The sequence below is a fragment of the Hyla sarda genome, chromosome 3, assembly GCF_029499605.1.
Source record: "Hyla sarda isolate aHylSar1 chromosome 3, aHylSar1.hap1, whole genome shotgun sequence".
Taxonomy (NCBI): Eukaryota; Metazoa; Chordata; class Amphibia; order Anura; family Hylidae; genus Hyla; species Hyla sarda.
The window spans coordinates 188,859,507-188,881,600 of record NC_079191.1 but is presented as its reverse complement, the minus strand read 5'-3'; the positions used below and the strand labels follow the sequence as shown (position 1 = coordinate 188,881,600).

At 40.2% G+C, this 22,094-nt stretch overlaps 2 protein-coding genes across 5 annotated transcripts in view; one reads left to right on the top strand and one right to left on the bottom strand.

The window, feature by feature from the left end:
* KLHL31 (kelch like family member 31) overlaps nucleotides 1–8,725 on the top strand; it is a 51,164-nt gene extending 42,439 nt beyond the window's left edge. For all 3 annotated transcript variants that reach the window (XM_056565742.1, XM_056565743.1, XM_056565741.1), the window contains exons 2-3: nucleotides 4,443–5,647; nucleotides 6,486–8,725. In XM_056565742.1, the coding sequence (XP_056421717.1) occupies nucleotides 4,476–5,647; nucleotides 6,486–7,218 (1,905 nt within the window). In that variant the 5' untranslated portion in view covers nucleotides 4,443–4,475 and the 3' untranslated portion in view covers nucleotides 7,219–8,725. The remainder of the gene's footprint in view (nucleotides 1–4,442; nucleotides 5,648–6,485) is intronic.
* LOC130361970 (elongin-A-like) overlaps nucleotides 1–11,461 on the bottom strand; it is a 159,183-nt gene extending 147,722 nt beyond the window's left edge. The window contains exon 1 of one of the 2 annotated variants that reach the window (XM_056565739.1): nucleotides 11,402–11,461. Coding sequence is in view for 1 of the 2 variants with exons in the window: in XM_056565737.1 (XP_056421712.1) it covers nucleotides 4,093–4,101 (9 nt within the window). In the remaining variant the exon portion in view is untranslated. Of the gene's footprint in view, nucleotides 1–4,092; nucleotides 4,169–11,401 lie in introns of those variants that run through there. The other variant, XM_056565737.1, reaches the window with a different exon arrangement.
* Nucleotides 11,462–22,094: the final 10,633 nt, after the last annotated feature.

Genomic DNA, 22,094 nt, shown 5'->3' with positions numbered 1-22,094 from the left:
GTAAATGTCTGTTCAGAACCTTGCTCTAGTAACTAAACATTATTACCTTCTCCAGCATATTCTCAGCACTTTACCTCTTCACTTTCACCATTAGGATGGTATACCACGGTGGTGGGTGGAAGGACAGGGAAAGCAAAGCAAGGGGAGGGGGGGGGGGGGAGGATTGGTGGGATCAGTGACATGCTGACACATACAGGAGGGGAGGCAGCTTCTTGAGACGTCTACATTTCCAAGATGGTGTCATCACTCCTCCATTCAGGCAATTTGTATCATGCGGAAATATATCATATTTTCCTATTCACTCCCAGGTGCCAAGTATGGTGTTTTTATGGAAGTTTTTTGGACAAAAATTCTGTGCCTATTTCCAGCTTCAAAGATATTTCTAATTTTGACAATTCTTCTTTATGCCTAGACAATCAGCTGTTTATACTTTAAAAGATGTGCCTCCACACTGACCATTTCATGTAGCATTACACATCTTTGTTTTTTTCACAACTTTCAGTGTACAGTGATCCCTCAACTTACAATGCCCTCAACATACAATAGTTTCAACATACAGTGGTCTTTTCTGGACCATTGTAACTTGAAACCAGACTCAACATCCAATGCTACAGACAGTCCAGATCTGAGAAACATGTCAATGGCTGGAAGATTTGACTAATTAGAATAGGCATTCACTGGTAAAACCCCTGTATTACTGAAGTGCATGCACTGACTGGCTGTCTGGTGGCGCCCCCTACAGTACAGGGAGGTATTACATGTTCTGTACTACTCTTTACCTGTGCCAGGATTAGCTGCTCCTTTGGGCACCAGGTAAGGACAGCTCCATTACTTTTTTAGGACATTACCTGTACTGTACAGGACCCTGAATAAGATCCTGTCCTCTTCATAGACAGTGATTTACAGTTCCCAGCAGCTCTTTATTACTTTTATATGTAGGAATTGCTTTATCAGTATTAGTTATCTACTTATTTTTCTTTAATTCTCACTTCTTCCTATTTTTGGATGACGTTTTGGTTGCTTCAGAACCAATTACCAGGTTTCCGTTAGAGTCTCAACATACAATGGTTTCAACATACAATGGTCATCCTGGAACCAATTAATATTGTAACTTGAGGGACCACTGTATATGTCAGAAAATGCTCCCTATGTATGTGCTGACTTTCATGTAAGCAGCTGTATACCACACTGTGTCATACAGTACATTACCTATTCACTTTCATGGGAGTGCTAGCCTCACCAATCCCAAAACTAAAATAAACCAATAAACTTAATCTAAGAATAAAAGACAAAACAACAGTACTGGAATGATAATTGGCCACAGTCCTTGAGCATAATAAATAACCAATCATTTAATTAATAAATATTTACAAATAAAACAACTTGTAGTAACATTTCATAAACGTATGTCAGTTATGTAACAGTTATAAAACAACTGCCCGCCCAACAAAGCTGGGTGACCCCTCTCTTAATGTGATGAGAAATAGGGAGGAAGGGCGGGCACTACTCTTTACAATCAACAAAATGAAAATGTATTGAGTAGCTAGTTTAACAGTGACAACCTATACTCTATGGGAGAGATTTATCAGTCAGTGTAGGTGCACTGATTTTATTCACACGATTTGATGGTGTAGTTGGAGTGTACACGGCCCACATTTATTAAATGGTGCAGTCCTGTGATAAACATGGGGCTAGTACACATTTTAAGAAAACTTCACTTCAATATACCACTTTGTACGATTTCCTTTCTGCAACTTTTCTGCAACTTATTTCACCCGTTCAACTTTCTACAACAAGTTTTGTAAGCCACGCCTGGCCTGGTGTATGTTTGGGGTGTAATTGAAGGCTTTTGCGACAAATCTGCAACTTTTTTTGAAGTTGCACGTCGTAAATGTCTTACCACTGCAAAGTGACAATGCAAAAATGTGTACCTAAGTCAGTTTAGTCAAAAATCACTTTAGCAAAAAGTCGCACACTTTGTGTGCAAGTGTGGCAAATGTGCAACACATTTATATATGTCTGTACTTCCTTTTGTTACTTTTGAAAAGAAAAAGGAACAAAGCAGAAAAATGCCGAAATATCTAAAAGTAAAATAAAAAAATCACTTCTTAATTATTTATTTATAGCCAGTTTGTTTGTTTTGGATAGAAATCCGGTTTAATAAATCCATCCTTATTTGTGATTTGTATGAGCACTGTCATTAAAATTATTATTTTGCATATGACAGAGCAGGTAAAATAAATAAGATTTGAAAGTGTCTTTTTATGTCACTTTCGTGGTCTTATAAATCTTGCCACTAGGGGTCTCCCTTCTGATCCAGACTGCATTATGTCTGCTCCTAAGCACAGACTTTGGTCTCCTGGCAGAAGACCAAACTCAAAAAGTGCTGTCTGGCCATAGGCAGTAAATAGCACTCTTTCTCCCTGTTTTATCCCTGTTTCATACACAGGCAGAGAGCGAATGTTATTCACTGCCTTTTGCCAGACCACACTTCCTGAGTCTGCCAGTCCAGCAGGAGACCAAAGTCTGTGCTTTTGAGCAGACGGAATGTGGTCTAGACCAGAAGGTAGACCCCTAGTGGCCATGAAAATGACATAAAAAGACATTTTTTACAGGAAGTAAATTACAAATCTTTTTTATACTATCTGCTGTATCATATGCAAAAAAAATATTTTAATAACAGTGCCCATTTAAATTATTGATTATTGACAGTATTAGAGTATTATACTATATTTCTGGTTTGGAGGTATGTTGAAACAAATTAGGGAACTGTATTAACATTATTGTATGATATGTCACTATCCTAAAAGTCAGAAGTATTTCTAGTGTTCCTAGTATCTCAACATTCCCTTGCTAGCATGCTACAGATTGTTTTATGGGGACTTTATGCCTTTGACCATGTCATTTACAGGCAAAATCTATAAACAACTTAACTTAAAACATTTTTATGACATGGAGACAAGGGTGTATAGTGCAGGGGTTAAATAGAACTAACCTACAATATCAGAAAGATCAGCTGGACAACACCTTAGTACTCATAGTCATGAGGTTTTCAGTCTTCAGACCTCTACCAATCAGATATTTCTTGTAAATCAGAGAGATACACATACCGCTAGTGTTAAATTTTAGAGAACCTATTTAAGGGTATGTTCACATTTTCTTCAGCTGATTGTGCTACCCATTGAAGTTAAAGGAGATCTGTAGTGCAATAAAACGTATCCCCTATCCGAAGGATAGGAGATAAGTTATAGATTGCAGGGGGTCCGAGCGTTGGGGCCCCCAGGGATCTCCTGGATGGGGCCGCAACAGTATGCTGGAAAGGGGGCGTTCCGTCCCCGCATGACGCGGCGGCCGACACGCCCCCTCCATGTACGCCATAGAGATACATGGAGGGGGCATGTCTGTCGCGGCTTTCGGCTGGGGACGAAACTTCACTTCCTGCAGATTCCGTCCAGGAGATCCTGGGGGGCCCCAGCGCTCGGACCCCACGCGATCTATAACTTATCCCCTATCCTTTGGATAGGGGATAAATTATTTAGCACTGGAATACTCCTTTAATAGGTAGACAAATCAGCTGCACAAAATATGCAGGAAAAATATGCAGAAGATCCTGTATGTGTGAACAAACCCTTAAACAGTCTTTAAAGGGGTACTTTGCCCCTATACATCTTATCCGCTAGTCAAAAGATAGGGGAAAAAATGTCTGATCACAGACATCCTGCCGCTGAGGACCCTCACGATCTCCCTGCTGCACCTGGCGTTCGTTTATAGCATCGGGTGCAGCGATGGAGGCTCGTGACGTCACGGCCACATCTTAGAAGTTGTTTTCATGGTAAAATAACAATAATGTGATTGTAAAAATGTCCCAGCAGCTCTGTGAAATTAAGTAAAAACGCCTAATTTGCCAAATTCAGGACCCGGGAAAGTGTCTACTTCCCTCCCTCATAAGCGTCTAGAAAAAGTGTATGTGGTAGAACTTTTCCCACCACAGCAGAGCTGCACAAAATTCATCATCCTGCTGCATCTTCTTGATAAATAAGATGCACTCTAGTCAAACCCACAACCCAAATAAACGTGGGAAAATAGCTCTACCGTAGACATTCTTTGATAAATCTGGGCCTGTCTGTCTGCTTTGCGTCCATTTTTCTAGCGTTTACCTTAGGGTCTAATAGAAATGTTCAATGTTAATGGTGAATAAAATTATTAATATAGGTGATATTAAACATGCAGTTTCACAGTAAAACAAAAGATCACAAAATGTTTTGCAGATCTTGCGATTTTTTTATAGCATCGTTTAATATTTTAAGACTCTAAGCTTGACTATGTTATTATGCAACTTATATTAAATAGATATGAAACCATTAAAGTTTAATTTATTTTTATTATTCATGGTGTACCTTAAATTTTAAATTTTTATTCTCTTATATTTTTTTATCCTACAGACAGGTCTTGGCTGTGATTCCTGTATTGCAGTCATGGCACCAAAAAAGAAGAATGTCAAGAAAAACAAAACAGACATCAATGAGATGACCATCATTGTAGAAGACAGTCCTCTAAGTAAACTCAATGGGATTAGTGGTTTAATTGAAGGAGGAAATGGCTTCAATTACATCTCCACAGAGGTTTCTGACTCATCATATGGATCCAATCTTATGGAAGGGTTAAGCAGAATGAGGCAAGACAGTTTTCTGTGTGACCTCACCATTGGTACCAAAACAAAGTCATTCATGGTTCACAAGGTAGTGATGGCATCCTGCAGTGAATACTTCCACAACATTCTGAAGAAGGATGCTTCCACTCAGCGAGTTGATCTAAATGATATATCTCCTTTAGGTCTAGCTACAGTAATAACCTATGCCTACACTGGTAAAATTACTTTGTCTTTGTACACGATCGGTAGTACCATATCTTCAGCCATCTACCTTCAGATAAACACCCTTGTAAACATGTGCTGTGACTTCTTATTGCAAGAAATCAATGTTGAAAACTGTATGTATGTTGCTAATATTGCAGAAACCTACGGACTTAAAAGTACAAAAGACGCCGCACAAAAATTCATCAGAGCCAACTTCATTGAGTTCTCTGAAACCGATCAGTTCCTAAAGCTAACATTTGATCAAATAAATGAACTTCTTATAGATGATGAGTTGCAGTTACCATCTGAAATAGTTGCTTTCCAGATTGCAATGAAATGGTTAGATTATGATGAAAAGAGAATAAAGTATGCCTCCGGTCTTTTAGGCAATATTAGATTTGGCACTATCTCAGCTCAAGACTTGGTTAACTATGTCCAATCAGTGCCGAGGATGATGCAAGATACAGATTGCCATAGACTTCTAGTTGAAGCTATGAATTATCATCTGCTTCCATATCACCAAAATACCTTACAATCAAGAAGAACAAAAATACGTGGTGGAACAAGGGTTCTTGTAACTGTAGGAGGCCGACCAGCATTGACAGAAAAGTCTCTTAGCAGAGAGATTTTGTACAGGGATCCGGAAACTGGATGGAAAAGGCTCTCTGAATTGCCAGCTAAGAGTTTTAATCAGTGTGTCGCGGTGATGGATGGCTTTCTGTACATTGCTGGTGGTGAAGACCAGAATGATGCCAGGAACCAAGCAAAGCATGCAGTCAGCAATTTCTGCAGGTAATTCTATATACTAACATTATACTTTAATACTTTATTTTGACAATAGCTGAATTGCAGTTCTCTTGCAAATCTTTATCCTTTGTATGAACCAATTCAAAACAGGTAAATAAATACATAGATAAATTAATAAAATTATTTATATATAAAATATATATACCATATATATATCAAGGCTGATCAAGGCTGATATACCATATATATATATATATATATTATATATATATATATATATAAATATAACTTGCACCTGGCCACATACCGGACATAAATATAAGACCAGGCTACTTTTTCCAGCATAGCCATCTGATCACATTGACACCTTTCTAGTCAGCATTAACCTTTTCAGCAATTTTTGCTACAGTAGCCTTTCTATTGAATGGGACAACACTGTCTAGCCTGTATTTTCCATGCACATATAGGGGGAGATTTATCAAAACCTGTGCAGAGGAAAAGAAGCTGAGTTGCCAATAGCAACCAATCGGATCGCTTCTTTAATTTTTCGGAGGCCTTTTCAAAAATGAAAGAAGCGTTCTGATAGGTTGCTATAGGCAATTCAGCAACTTTTCCTAGACATGTTTTGATAAATCTCCCCCATAGAGCTGTAGATGCCTATAAATCTGTCATTGTTTTATCACTTCTCCTTTGTTAGACCTCTTTTTGTAGAAGCTAACCACTACATATTGCTTTGAATTTCATCTAGCCATCACAACCTAACCAATGTCAAAGTCACTTAGATACCAATACATATGCGTGGTTGTGTATGTGTGTGTACTCCTAGTACATTGAATTAACACATCAATTGTTTTAATCTGTCCTTTTTTTCTATATATTTTAGGTATGATCCGCGTTTCAACACATGGATTCACCTAGCAAACATGACCCAGAAGCGTACCCACTTTAGCTTGAATGTTTTCAATGGTCTCCTTTATGCAATTGGTGGTCGCAATTCTGAAGGTTGCCTATCTTCCCTTGAGTGTTATGTTCCTTCAACTAACCAGTGGCAACTGAAAGCGCCACTGGAGGTTGCAAGGTGCTGCCATTCCAGCTCAGTCATTGAGGGTAAAATCTTGGTCATAGGAGGATACATAAATAATGCATACTCTCGCTCTGTTTGTATGTATGACCCATCTGAAGATAGATGGCAAGATAAAGCAAGTCTGAGTACACCAAGAGGCTGGCATTGCTCCGCTACACTTGGTGACAGAGTGTATGTGATGGGTGGCAGTCAACTTGGTGGTCGTGGTGAAAGAATTGATGTCCTCCCAGTTGAATGCTTTAATCCTCACACTGGTCAGTGGAGCTTTGCGGCTCCTCTGCATAATGGAGTGAGCACTGCTGGCGCTTCTACTCTAAATGGCAAAATCTACTTGGTGGGCGGCTGGAATGAAGTGGAAAAGAAATACAAGAAATGCATTCAGGCCTACAACCCTGATCTTAATGAATGGACTGAGGAAGATGAATTACCAGAGGCGACAGTAGGAGTATCGTGCTGTACGATCACCATGCCAAATTTTAAAACACGGGAATCCAGAGCAAGCTCAGTATCTTCAGTGCCAGTTAGTATTTAAATAAGAAAATAAAAGAATCCAGTACTTCTACTATAGCACATTGCTTCTCAGGCACCAGGTCAATATAACAAAATAAAAAAAAGAATGTTGTAACTATATTATTTTGCAAGTTGTTTTAGCTGGCCTGTCTGTATTCCTTGAAGCATGTCATAGAGAACTTAAAGGGAACCTGTCATTCATTTAATTCTGCTAGATTCTTCAGTGCAGTCCCCAGTTGCTTCTACCTCTTGCATCAGCATTGATAGATCTCTCTGTTTACTTAAACTGGAAGAAATTTATTAATCAAGGTGATGTGGTGGGGAGAAGCCACGAGGGATCACCTAAAATGACTTATAGTTCAGGCAGCATGAAAGTAATGATCGGTTCCCTTTAATGTAGATGAAGCATTGTTTATATGTAACAGTGAGAAGAAGTATTAAAGGAGAAGTCTCATCCCGAAAAACGTATCCTCTATCTGCAGGATAGGGGATAAGTTTTAGATTGCGGAGGTCCAACCCCTGTTATCTCCTGTATGAGGCCCCGGCTCTTCCCGGGAGTGGCATGTCACAACCCCCATCCGAAGCGGGGACTGCCACGGCCCCCTCCATATATCTCTATGGGAGAGCTGCTTGGCTATATTCGGCTCCCCCATTAAATTATATGGAGGGAGCGTGGCGCTACGCTGCATTTCTGGGGAGAGCCGTGGCCCCATACAGGAGATCACAGGAGTCCCAGCGGTCAGAACCCCCTCCCTCCCACTATCTAAAACTTATCCCTTATCCTGAGGATAGGGGATAAGTTTTTCAGTATGACATATCTCCTTTAAATGATCCATCAGAAAATGTATCTGTAACAGCCTTCATATTGCTTTGGAAATTGTAGGCAATTTTAATACATTACAATAATTTGGCCATAAGGCATTGTAGCTTGTTTTAATTTACGATGAAGATCAAACAAAGAAATATGTTAGAACTATCCCTTAAAGGGTTTATCCAGGAAAAAACTTTTTTCTATATATCAACTGGCTCCAGAAAGTTAAACAGATTTGTAAATTATTTCTATTAAAACATCTTAATCCTTTCAGTTCTTTTCTGTCTAAGTGCTCTCTGATGACACCTGTATCGGGGACTGTCCAGAGTAGAAGCAAATCCCAATAGAAAACCTCTTCTACTGTGTGCAGTTCCCGAGACAAGCAGAGATGTCAGCAGAGAGAACTGTTGCCAGACAGAAAAGAACAACTCAACTTCAACAGCTGATAATTATTGGAAGGATTAAGATTTTTGAATAGAAGTCATTTACAAATCTGTTTGTTTCCTGGAATACCCCTTTAAAAGGGGTTTCTAGGTGTCTTCTTTGCTTTTTCTCCAATGGGATGATCACAATGATAATGACAGCTGCCAATTGAAGCAACAGTTCATTAGATGTTGTAGGCTATTTGATGCATGAAAAGTTATAGTTTTGCCTGTATTGGTAGTGTATGCTGTGAATGTTTTCTAGATGATTTAACTTGTTAATTTTAATCTTAATTAAAAAAAAGGCATTTTAAATGTTAGTGATGTAGATAGTATTTGATTTTAGTTGTACAATACTAGAGAGAAGAAGCATTATAGGTTTCCATTACTGTAATGAAATAACACACAAATGAAATCACCCTTGTCTTTTGTACATAATATTAACCATCCATCTCCTTATAACAAAACTAACCATTTCTGTTGGTTACCATGTCATTAACTATGCATGTCATTTCCATGCATTGTAAGTGGTAAGGATTGTTCATGGCTGCAACTCATAAATTATAACCAGTTAATGAAAATGAATGTCTATGTTTAAACCTCAATGACCTAGACAGCACTATGACAGGCTTACAAGGGTCTAGGACACAGATACAATAAGAGTGGGTATTGAATACATATCCTTACACTGGGATGGTGTAACAATTGCCCATCAATGTCTAGTCCCTGTGGTCACTTTTAATTTTATTTCCCAAATCTCAAAGGGTCAAACACTGAAATATAGGCTTTATCTGACTCCTCTATCTTCAGTGCCACTCCATTCACTGGAGGCCATCTTGTTCCCACCATGGTACAAGTAGGCTAAGAAACAGTTAGAGCAGTGTGAAGACTTTAGAGTGTCTTATACCTACAGAAAATTATTAGCGCATCCATTTTATATGTTGCATTTATAGCATCACTATTTTATATATCTTACATTAAATTCAGCACATTAATTATTCCAAACCTAATCCTCACATGTTCTTAGTATTAACTATGTTAACTTCATTTTACATTATGTGGCATTCACTAAAGATTATTTGATGAAGCATGCCAGGCATGGACTTATTACAATACATTTGGAAAGTAGTAACACAATATGGCACTACGGTCGCACCACACAGGATACATTTCATGGCGGTTCTAACTGCACCTACTAGCACGATACTCCGCAGCAATCCAGATCTGATGAAGGTCAATACCTGACCGAAACGTTATCTACTTGGATTGCGTATGAAATAAATCCCACTTAAGCATTATCTCGAGTGCCGAGTCATTTAATACATTTGGAAAGTCACCGTCTTCACATTTTGTTGCCCATCATTCTGCACTCAATACCCCATAATGACAAAGTGAAAACAGAATGTTAGAAATCTTTGCTAATTTAATGAAAAGGAAAAACTAAAATATTATACTGATATAAGTATTCAGATCCTTTACTCAGAACTTAGTTGAAGCACCTTTGGCAGTGACTACAGCCTCCAGTCTTCTTAGGTGTTATGCCACAAGGTTTGTACACCTGGATTTTTGGATTTTCTGCCATTCTTCCATGTAGATTCCCTCAAGTTCTGTCAGGTTGGATGGGGACTGTTGGTGGACAGACATTTTCAGGTTTCTCCAGAAATGTTTGACTAGGTTCAAGTCAGGGCTCTGACTGGGCCACTCAAGGACATTCACTTTGGATCAGGTTTTCATAAATAATATCTCTAGTTAAATTTCCTTCAACCCTGACAAGTTTTCCTGTACCAGCCGCTGTAAAAAAAACCCTTAGCATGATGTTGCCACCACCACACTTCTCTGTAGGGATGGCATTGAGAGGTGATGAGCAGTGCCCAGTTTCCTCCAGGCATGATGCTTAGAATCAAGGCCAAAAAGGTCATTCTTGTTTCTCACAGTCTGAGATGCTTTTTATGTAAACTTCAGGTGGGCTTTCATGTGTCTTTTAGTGAGAAGAGGCTTCCTTCTGGGCACTCAGTCATAAAGCCCCGATTGGTGGAGTGCTGCATTGATGGTTTCTCCCATCTTCACACAGGATCTTTGGAGTTCAGGCAGAGTGAATATTGGGTTATTGGTTATTTCTCTTACCAAGGCCCTTTTTCCCTGATTATGTAGTCCCATGGTGCAACCAGCTCTAGGAACAGTCCTGGCTGTTTCAAATGTCTTCCATTTAGGAATTATGAAAGCCACTGTGCTCAGTGCAGCAGAAAGGATTTGTACCCTTCTCAAGATCTGTGTCTGCACACAATCCTGTCTCAGAGCTCTACAGTCTGTTATTTCCACCTCATGGCTTTGTTTTTGCTCTAAAACCCATTGTCAGCTGTGAGACATTATATGGACTGGGATGTTTCTTTCTAAATCCTGTCTAATCAACTGAATTTGCCACAGGTGACTCCAATCAAGGTGTAGAAACATCTCAAGGATGATCAAAAAAATAATTAGGAGGCCCCTAGAGTGAAATGTCAAGTGTCACAGCAAAGGGTCTGAGTATTTATGCCCATGTAAAATGTTTGTTTTCATTTTCATTTTTGTTCTTTCATTCTTATTTATGAGGTATTGAGTGCAGATTGATGTAACAAAACGTAAAAAAGTTAAAGCATCTGACGAATTTTAAAATGCATTGTACACAATATGTTGCCTTGTTGGATTTCAATCTAAACAGTGCAGGTGAGGTCAGCTTATTGGTGACCATATTTTAGCACATTCTAAGCTTCATGGGAAATTGGATAAGCATTGTTGTTATTGCCTTCCCTGATAAAATGACCAATGATTTGCAAAGCAATATTATGTTGGTTTGATGATGTGTCTTAAAAAGTAAGATAGAGAAAGGTGCATTCATAATACAGACATTATATTTATAGTACTTTGTTTCAATATCTTGACTATGAATGCTTATTGGAATTCCAACTGCAGGGAAATGTAATAAAATATCATACCTAGCTATGTAGTTTTCATAAAGTGTACGGATGAACCATTAATGTCTATGTGACAGAAATCTAAGAAAAAAAAGATACAATATTATGAAAATACAGAATGTAATTTAAATACATTATTTATTATTATGTTTTATTATACAAATCTATGTCTTTTTTTTCTCCATACATGACAAGAAAATGCCTAGAAAGGGAAACAGATAAATAAAGTTCTATGGAATGTTTGCCAAAAATGAGACCTCTAAGTTCAGTACAGTATCTCCTAAGCCACTATACAGGCTAAAAATATAGGGTTTACTTGTCTTTGGCCATGCCTGACGGAGAGCTTTGTGTTAAGTAGCTATTTATTAAACATGCACATTGAATCATCCCACACTAATGTGAATGACATCCTTTTATTTTGATGGTACCAACTCTTAAAGGGGTTTTCCCCACTAAAATCATTTATTGGCTATCCACCGAATAAGTTCAAATGTAAGATTTCTGAATGCCTCATTGCTGGTTTTTCAATAATAACTAGTGCAGGGGATTACAGATGTCTGTTCATCATCACCAGACGGTCCCCAGTGAGGAGGAGTTGTACAAAGCAGCAACTGAGCATGCTCACAGCTGTTCCACGCAAATCTATAAAAGAAAAATTGAAGATTAGTCAGTATTCTAATGTCTATTATATGGATCATTCAATCCAGAAATCAATGTTATGAAAATGTAATTCCTGAGTTGCCCTCTTGTGTGTAGTCTTTTATTATTCTATTGATTGTTTTCTTTTCTACACAGGGAACAGATGCTGGGTCAAAACCATTGTATTAGCCATAGGGTTGTCACTCATCTTTCCTTAGGCTCTTAATAAAACATAACTGCATATGACATATATATTTACAATATATTCAACTTACAGCATCTAGTACTTGTGGGGAGAACTTTATACAAGAGGACAATTTGGGGACTGGGATGCCAGGTAGTTTGAATTTTAGGATACATGCTCTTTAAGACATAAATATATATGTATAATTGTTTGAATAGAGGTAAACATTACCAAACAGTCATGTTGTGCCATAATCTCAATTTCTTTAATTCCCTGTTTGTACACAGAATGTTGGATTAGAGGGTCAAGAATGTATTGATTTTCCAAAAAGATAGACTCTTTCCTAAAATGACTGTTCTTGTAACAGCTGTATGTACTTGGAATTGGATGACTTGGAGGAGATGGCATTAGACAAGTGGTAAGAAAAGCATTCAGGAGCCGTACATGGTTTGGGCTGTGTAGGTATTAGATAACACACATAGATTTTATAACTTGTTGGAGAAATCTGTGTGACCATCTGATCCTTTCCCACATGAGGCATACAAATGGTTGCCCTACATGAATGTCCAGTATTTGCAATATAAAAATGAATCTGAACTCTGTTCATACTTTAGTGAAAACATTGAATAAATGCAATGGGAATGCTTTCTAAAACAATATAGATTGTGGGCAGCAGCACAGAAATTCATGATTGCGATACATTGTTGGTAATTGTAAAGTGTATTACCGTATATACTCGAGTATAAGCTGAGTTTTTCAGCACAATTTTTTGTGCTGAAAACGCCCCCCTCGGCTTCCACTCGTAAGTGGAAAAAAAATACCGTTTGGGGGGTGGGGGTGAGGGGGTGAAAGTAGGGGCCTCGGCTTATATTCGGGTCGGGTAATACTCGAGTATATACGGGTATACTGTTATGTGTTCATGTTTAGTCATTGGGAGTTAAAGAAAAAAAGCTTACAATATGCAAAGGTTGACATCATAAGGCTTCTTTCACTCTATTGTTGACTCTGGAGCTAGTAAGATAAATAACATCATACAATAGATTTATCAGCAGCACAATAGAATAAGGTGTCTACACACTTATGTATTGTGCTTTTTTAAACATTATGTAATTTCCAACTAAATTAGGTGGAATTTATTCTAGTGTAGCTTAGGTATCGCTACAAGGTGATTTATTCTACCAAATCTTCTAAAGATCTTCTTTATGGTTAGTTCACACTAAGTGCGTGCACAACGCAGTTCCAGCAAACATTTTGCACTAGACAAAAAGCGGTGTGTTCCAGCTCCCCTTAAAGGGGTATTCCGCCCCTATCATTACAGCACAGAGCGAGTTCGCTCTGCACGTAATGATGGGCGGTACAGGGGCTGGAGCATCGTTACGTCACGGCTCCGCCCCTCGTGATGTCACGGCCAGCCCCTTTCAATACAAGTCTATGGGAGGGGGCGTGGCGGTTGTCACGCCCCCTTCCATAGACTTGCATTAAGGGGACGGGCCGTGATATCACGAGGGGCGGCGCCATGACGTCACGCTGCTCCGTCCCCCGTATCGCCCGTCATTACGCACAGAATGAACTCGCTCTGTGCTGTAATGATAGCGCGGTGCCGCAGCGGGGATCCCGGGGGTCCCCAGCAGTGGGACCGCGGCGATCTGACATCTTATCCCCTATCCTTTGGATAGGGGATAAGATGTCTAGGGGCGGAATACCCCTTTAAAAAATCCACACTTTAATTAATCTATTTAAAATCTATGTGTTCAAAACAAACCCGTTAAAAGCAAAATGAAACGCCGACACGTTTTCTTTATCAAAAAACCTTAATCGCCATGATTAAGGTTTTTGATAAACCGAAACGCATCGGTGTTTCATTTAGCTTTTAACGGGTTTGTTTTGAACACATAGATTTTAAAGAGATTAATTAAAGTTTGGATTTTTAAGGGGAGCTGGAACACACCGCTTTTTGTCTGAGATTCCTCCTCCGAGAACCGGCTTGAGTATACTGCTCCCTGCTTCCCTGCATATGTTTCGGATGTTTTTATGCTGGACTTTATAAGTGGTGAGCTGACTCTACGCACAGTTTATTTTGCAGTAGAGTAGTCATGACGAGCCTATATTTCTCCTGTCTTTCATTTTTTAACTTATGAAAGACAGGGGAAAGTACTATGTTAAAGGGGCTGTCAAGGTTTTGAAAAATGTTGCTTCTTTTTTGCAAAAACAGCAGCATACCTGTCCACAGGTTGTGTGTAGTTCTGCAGCTCAATCCCGTTTACTTTAATTGTGCTGAGCTGCAATACCAGACACAGCCTGTGGACAGGCATGGTGCTGCTTTTACAAGAAATAACCAGCATTTTTCTAATCCTGGAAAATCACTTTAAAGGGGTACTCGGGTGATAACCTTTTTTCTTTTAAATCAACTGGTGGCAGAAAGTTAAACATATTTGTAAATTACTTCTATTAAAAAATCTTAATCCTTCCAGTACTTATTAGCTGCTACAGAGGAAATTCCTTTCTTTTTGGAACACTGAAGACATCACGAGCACAGTGCTCTCTGCTGACATCTCTGTCCATTTTAGCAACCATGCATAGCAGATGTGTGCTAAGGGCAGCATGGTGGCTCAGTGGTTAGCACTGCTACCTTGCAGTGCTGGGGACTTGGGTTCAAACCCCACTAAGGACAACAATAAATAAAGCGTTATTATTATTATTATTATTATTATATTAAAAGAATTTCCTCTGTAGTATTCAGCAGCTAATAAGTACAGGAAGGATTAAGATTTTTTAATAGAAGTAATTTACAAATATGTTTAACTTTCTGCCACCAGTTGATTTAAAAGAAAAAAGGTTTTCACCGGAGTACCCCTTTAAGCTATGTTCACACTAGCATGATGCTGTGACAGACCCCGCTGACTTGGGGTTTACTGAGATTCTATATAGTTTAAAAAACTTTTTTAGATGCAGACGTGCTGATCACCATATATTAGTCAGAGTGGAAAGGCTACAAAGAGTCTGTATGTGTATGCATGTTTGTGTTTGTGTGGGGATGTGTGTATTTCAGTAGTAGCTCTGCATTACTTTATTCCCTCTGTGGGGGCGCTAGGTTCCCGGACAGTGTATTGCTGAAGATCCCAGCAGTGGAACCTGTTGCAAAACCCTTACTACTTTGCAAGTGTCTCTGCCTAACATAAATATCGAGTCACTTAAAATATCTATGTTGCATAGTAAACAGGTAAACGCAGCAGCACTCCAGCGTAGTGAGAAATAGTGACTTTATTTATCACCAAAATGAATTGCGACGTTTCAACCACCTCTCGAGGCCATCCTCAAGCCTCTGGCTTGAGTACGGCCACGAGAGGTGGTTGAAACGTCGCAATTCATTTGGTGATAAATAAAGTCACTATTTCTCACTACGCTGGAGTGCTGCTGCGTTTACCTGTTTGCTGTATCCAATTTGGGCCCGAGGACCAAGGCCCATCCACAGCTTACATCATGTCTTTTTGAGTGCTGCTCTACCTGCTTCTCCCTATGTTGCGTAGTGTGAGATGAGCCTTATGATCCTGTAATGACAATAATCATATTATAAGTAAATATATTTGTGAAAATCTTTTAGAAGTGATCATGGTAAATTAATATAGTAGAAGTACCAACAAAATCTACTGTATTGAATCATTTCTGCTTTAAAGAGTTGTTATATATGATTCTCATATTAGTTGTATTAAAATCTAAATGAAAAAAAAAATCATTACGTGACATTTTACCACAAGGGAACAGAAATCTTTATATTGTTTAGTAAACTGTAAAGAAAAATACTTTTTTAATAGAGAGTATTATTTGTAGCTTGACTAAGAGCTAATTATACTTTCCCAGTATAAATATAAAAAGATCCAGTATTATCTATCTGGATTTGAGCCATACAAATCGTATTCATTATGTTAGCTGTAATGTCACATTGTTGTCAGTGGCAGTGGGAAGTAGATGATATCAGTGGGATTTGTTCTTGTACATGTTATTACTAAATTTTACAGTGACGCATTGGTATAACTACTCTAGACGAATCTGCTGTAAACAAAAAATAGGAAGAACTTAAAATGTGAATACTTATTTCCAGAATCAACAAATAGAATTGTTATTCACAGTCAAATAAAGGAAAAATGAAATGAATTACATATTGTACATATCTGTCTTTGTGTTATACAAGCTTATGGCTTATACCCTTTGGATAAGGTATAAGATGTTTTCCGACGAAGTACCCCTTTAAGGTGGCCATAAATTATCAGTGACTTTTGGTTCGTCCAGCTGATGAAATTATCTCCTCAAACCACTGCATACACATGAACATTCGGCATGGCTGCATGGTGATGTGTTCTATATGGAAAAGGGAAGGGTAAGCTGTGGCCAGACAGGTCTGGCACTGGCTTAACCCTCCAGGAACAAAAGGGTTGGTGTTAAAAATGCTACACGCCCAACCCTTCTCTTCACTGACATCATCAATCAATGGAGAGTCACGAAGTCACTATACGCCAGTGGTTCTTAACCTGGGTTCGCTGAGTCAGTCCCGGGGGTTCGGTGGGGGAGGTCGCAACAGGACAGGCAAACCAAGCAATCACTTGGTTCCCCGAGCTGGCCCGGGGCCCCGAGCAGAGCCGGTGTTTGCCCGTCCTGTAGCAACGGGGCAATTACCCCCATCACTATTAACTCCCTGCGGCCCCGCGTTAAGTTTAAAAACGCAGGGCCGCCGGGACGTCACTGACGTCCCGTGTGTGCGCCCATGGAAACGAAGGCACCGAGGACTGGAGGATAGAGAAGGAGGAAGACGCACGCTGGCCAGCTTGGTAAGTTTCCAGCGGCACGCCATCTTCAGTGCTCTGACCACTGAAGTGGGCAGTACACAGGCATACAGCCTCCAGCCATACACTGTATATGGCTGGAGGCTATATGTCTGTGGGGAACACTGCCTACATCAGTGGTCTTCAACCTGTGGACCTCCAGATGTTGCAAAACTACAACTCCCAGCATTCCCGGACAGCAGTTGGCTGTCTGGGCATGCTGGGAGTTGTAGTTTTGCAACATCTGGAGGTCCGCAGGTTGAAGACCACTGGCCTACATAATGTGGGGGAACACTGCCTGCCTAATGTGGGGGGAACACTGCCTGCCTAATGTGGGGGGAACACTGCCTGCCTAATGTGGGGGAACACTGCCTGCCTAATGTGGGGGAACACTGCCTGCCTAATGTGGGGGAACACTGCCTGCCTAATGTGGGGGAACACTGCCATTGTGTGAAAATGACATGAGAGTGGCACATGCCAAGGTAAAGTCGCGCATTTCTGAACTGGTCTCTGAAAGACAACAGCAGAAGTCACACTGATTTGCAGTAAATATTCATTATGTTTTTGTGTGACAATCATGTTTTCATGGTTTTGTTCTTAATGGATTTGTTCATTTTGTGCATCCATGTATAAATATATACTTAAATATATACTTCCTATGTTTTGAATTTAAAAAAAATCACATTTTATTTTTCCAATTAAGAAGGGGTCCGGTGAATGCGCATATGAAACTGGTTGGGTCCAGTACCTCCAACAAGGTTAAGAACCACTGATATACCCATTATAAAGTCAACCAATGCACTGGGGAGGTCGTTTGGTCGACTCTAGTATCACCTTTAAAGGCATATAGGAAAACTGTATAATTCAAGGTATTGATTTGCCATTGATCACGAAGACTAGGTGATGTTTACCTGACATAGCCACAATAACCACATTGCCACCTGTAGTCACCTGTGTCGGGCTATTAGCTTGATTCGCACACTATGATACAACTTGATCTCGCCTGTAAGTTACTACAGGTTAAAGCTTTGTTGGTTAGGACATCAGATGGAGAACAACATTTTTGTAATTTATCTAACATGATTCTGTTAATATCATTTATCTTTCATGTTTATGAATGATCCCAAAAATGAGTCTAGGCTCAAAAATCTGTCTTGGCTCCACAGCTGCAGCATCTCACGTATATCCATGCTTTTCTTCTTCTTCATGTCGACATATTGTAAATTTCATGTCATCCTTTTGGACTGCAGTGTAATGAATGTAAAATGTATAGTAAACACTTTAATAGCCTTTCCATATCGTTTAGGAATTAATCTTAAAATCATCTGACATCTGATTCACTACTGTTGTTTCTGACTGAAATCATAGTGCATGACAACCCAATATTGTTATCATATAGTGTATTATATAGTGTTTCCGTCTGTCCGTCTAAACTGTTTCATAAAAGTTACAGAGTACCTGTCATAGCACAGAAAAAAATAATGCTTATATATGTGACTCACTAGGTCATGCAGATGCTTTTTTATAATTTTTTTATGTGTCTAGTTTCTGTATTTGGCTAACCAATCCCTCTGTTCTGCTGCTCACTCATTCTGACACCCACTGCTCAGGAAAAGGCATGTCCTGGGCAAGCACTGAGAATGTCTTCACTCACCGTGCATTCACTTCCTCCCTGAGTCTGCTATTCTGTGATGATTTTTTAAGCCATGATTTCTATAAAAAGGAAATACATTTTTTATGTACTACTACTCCCAGCATGGAAAACACTGTTACATGATGGGAGTAGTAGATCCGGTACTAATAGACAGATCACCCCGGTTGTCACCCCTGACACCCGATGCGATCGTCCATAATATAGCAGAGATGACGATCGGCTCTATACAGTGCTCGTATCTCGGCACTATACTCCGGCCGGCCAGTGATGTGAATAGAAATTCACATCACTCATTCATATTTTCCGCCCAGAGTGGGGATTGGCTGGATGGTGGCAGTCAATCCCCACTCTGAGCAGGAAATATGAATGGTGAGTGGCCGACCGGAGTACAGAGCAGAGATGCGAGCGCAGGAGAAAGCTGCTCCGCATCTCAGGGATAAAGGATGATCACAGGGGGTGTCAGTAGTGACGACCGCTGTGATCTGTCCTTAACTGCAGGTACTACTGCTCCCAACATGGAGCACATTCTGCTCCATGCTGGGAGCTGTAGTACCTGCATTAATTGACAGATCGCAGCGACTGTCACTCCTGACACCCGCTGTGATCCTCCTGTATAATGTATAGATGCTGCCGGCCGATTTTCTATGGTCCCCTGCACTGACGTATATATATACACTTATTCGTATTTGACACAGAGAGTTGTGATTGGCTGGAACCATCTGGTTGGCGATCTGTCAATTAGTACAGGTACTACTACTCCCATCATGGAACAGTGTGTTCCATGCTGAGAGTAGTAGTACTACCCAAAAATGTAAAAAATAAAAAAAAAGTGAAAAACATACACACACACACACACACACACACACACACACACACACTACATTTTTATTAGGCCCCTTTCACACTATAATAGTTGCTCCGTTAAAAGACCAGTTGTAAACTTCCGTTCATACGGCTGTTTACTTCCGTCCCGCTTTTCTCCCATCTCTACCTCCTAAATGGACCATACTACTAACAGATGCAAACTGATGCAAACAGATGACATTCTGTGGCATCCTTTTGCATCCGTTAGTATGAAAAGTCAGCCAACTACAGACTCCCTGCAGCCAGGACTACTACTACTCCCATCATGGAACAGACTTGTTTCCATGATGGGAGTAGTCGTTCCTGGCTGCAGGAGTCTGCAAGCGACTGGGGAGGCTAAAAAGTGCTTTTACTACTACCCTCTCATGGAACAGACTCTGTTCCATGTTGGGGGTAGTAGTACAGGGGCTGAGGGATTGATCGCATCGGGTCTCACTTCTGAGACCCGATGCGATCAGAAGTTATAAAGCAGGGGAGTGGGCGCCATGATCCGCTCCTCTGCGATGTACGATGTATGGATGGAGCCCTGAATGGCCACTACCGAGGAGCAATTCAAGGCTCCGGGCGGGGCTTTTAAAATAAAAACATTGTGAGTGGCAGAGGGGGCCATATGTATATTAAAAGCGTTGTGGGGGGGCAGACATATAGCGCTATATATCTAGCCCCCAGCGCATTTATAATATGCCCCCCCCTGCAGCACATTTATAAAGATGTGACCCCCGCCGGTGCATTTCTAAATATATACCCCCCGCAGCACATTTATAATGTTCCCCACCACAGCGCATTTATAAAGATATGACCCCCGCTGGCGCATTCATAAATATATACCCCTCCAAAGCGTATTTATAATGTGCCCCGTAGTCATATTATGCCACCGCAGCGCTATATGTGAAAAGTATTCTATCAGCAGCACATCTGGCCAGCAGCCGGCCGGCCCTATGATGCTGATAGATTACTTCTCACACATAGTGCTGCAGGGGCATATGTATATGGATGTGCTGGGGGGGGGGGGGCAGACATATAGCGTTATCGGCCCCACCCCCAGTGATTCTATATACAAATTCCCCCCTGCAGCACTATGTGTGAAAAGAATTCTATCACCATCATCAGGCCAGCCGGCTGCTGGCCAGATGCGCTGCTGATAGAATGCTTTTCACATATATCCCTGCGGTGGCATATTATGACAAATGCACTGCGGGGGGTACTTTATAAATGCACTGGAGGGGGTATATATTTATAAATGCACCGGCAGGGGTCATATCTTTATAAATACGCTGCGGGGGGCACATTATAAATGCGCTGGGGGGCTAGATATATGTACTATATATATATATATATATATATATATATATATATATATATATATATATATATATATATATATATATATATATATATATATACACACATATACACACATATACATACATATGGCCCCCGCTGCCACTCACAATATTCATTTTAAAAACCCCGCAGGGAGCACTGAATGGCTGCTCGGTGCTGGCCAATCAGGGCTCCGGCGGGGGATTTAAAAATGAAAGTAAAAATACACGATACATCGCAGAAGAGGGCAGCATGCCGCCAGCTCCCCTGCTTAATAACTTCTGAGACCCGATGCGATCAAGTGAGACCCGATGCAATCAATCCCTCAGCCCCTGTGCTACAACCCCCATCATGGAACATAGTCTGTTCCATGATGGGGGTAGTAGTACAAATACTAATGTAGCCTCCCCAGCCACCGGCAGAATTCTGCAGCCAGGGAACTACTAATCCCATCATGGAAAGAAGTATGTTGTAGTATGAAAGAAGTATGTTGTAAGTATGAGTAGTAGTAGTCCCGGCTGTGGGAGTCTGCCAATGGCTGATACTAACAGATGAAAAACTGATGCAAATGGATGCCACTAAGTGGCATTCCTTTGCATCAGTTTGCATCCGTTATTAGAATGGTCCATTTAGGAGGCAATAACAGAGAAAATATGAACTTTAGCGATCCAAAAAAGTGATGGCGATACCTATTTTAATATAGTTCCGATGGTTATTAAAAAAAATATTAAAAAAGATACAGTAATGCTGGAAAAAATTCTATTTAACGAAATGTATCTTTAGTATAACAAAATTTTAATACATTTTTTAACAGGGATCAATTTAAGTGGGCAGGCAAGGTTCTAAAAACTAAGCCGACAATAATAAAAATGTAGTGTGTGTGTTTTTCACCATTTTTTTTAAGGTAGTACTACTACTCCAAGCATGGAACACACTGTTCCATGATGGGAGTAGTAGTACTTGTACAAATTGACAGATCACCCGTGTCACTTCTGACACCAGTTGCGATCCTCCTGTATAATGTATAGATGCGGCCGGCCGCTGTTCTATGGTCCCCTGCACTGCCGTATATATACACCTATTCATATTTCCCGCTGAGAGCTGTGATTGGCCAGATGGTTGCAGACACTCACAGCTCTCTGCGGGAAATATGAATACTAGGTATATATACGGCATATACTCATACTACAGTGGGACCAAAGAAGAGCGGCCGGCCACCCACATCTATACATT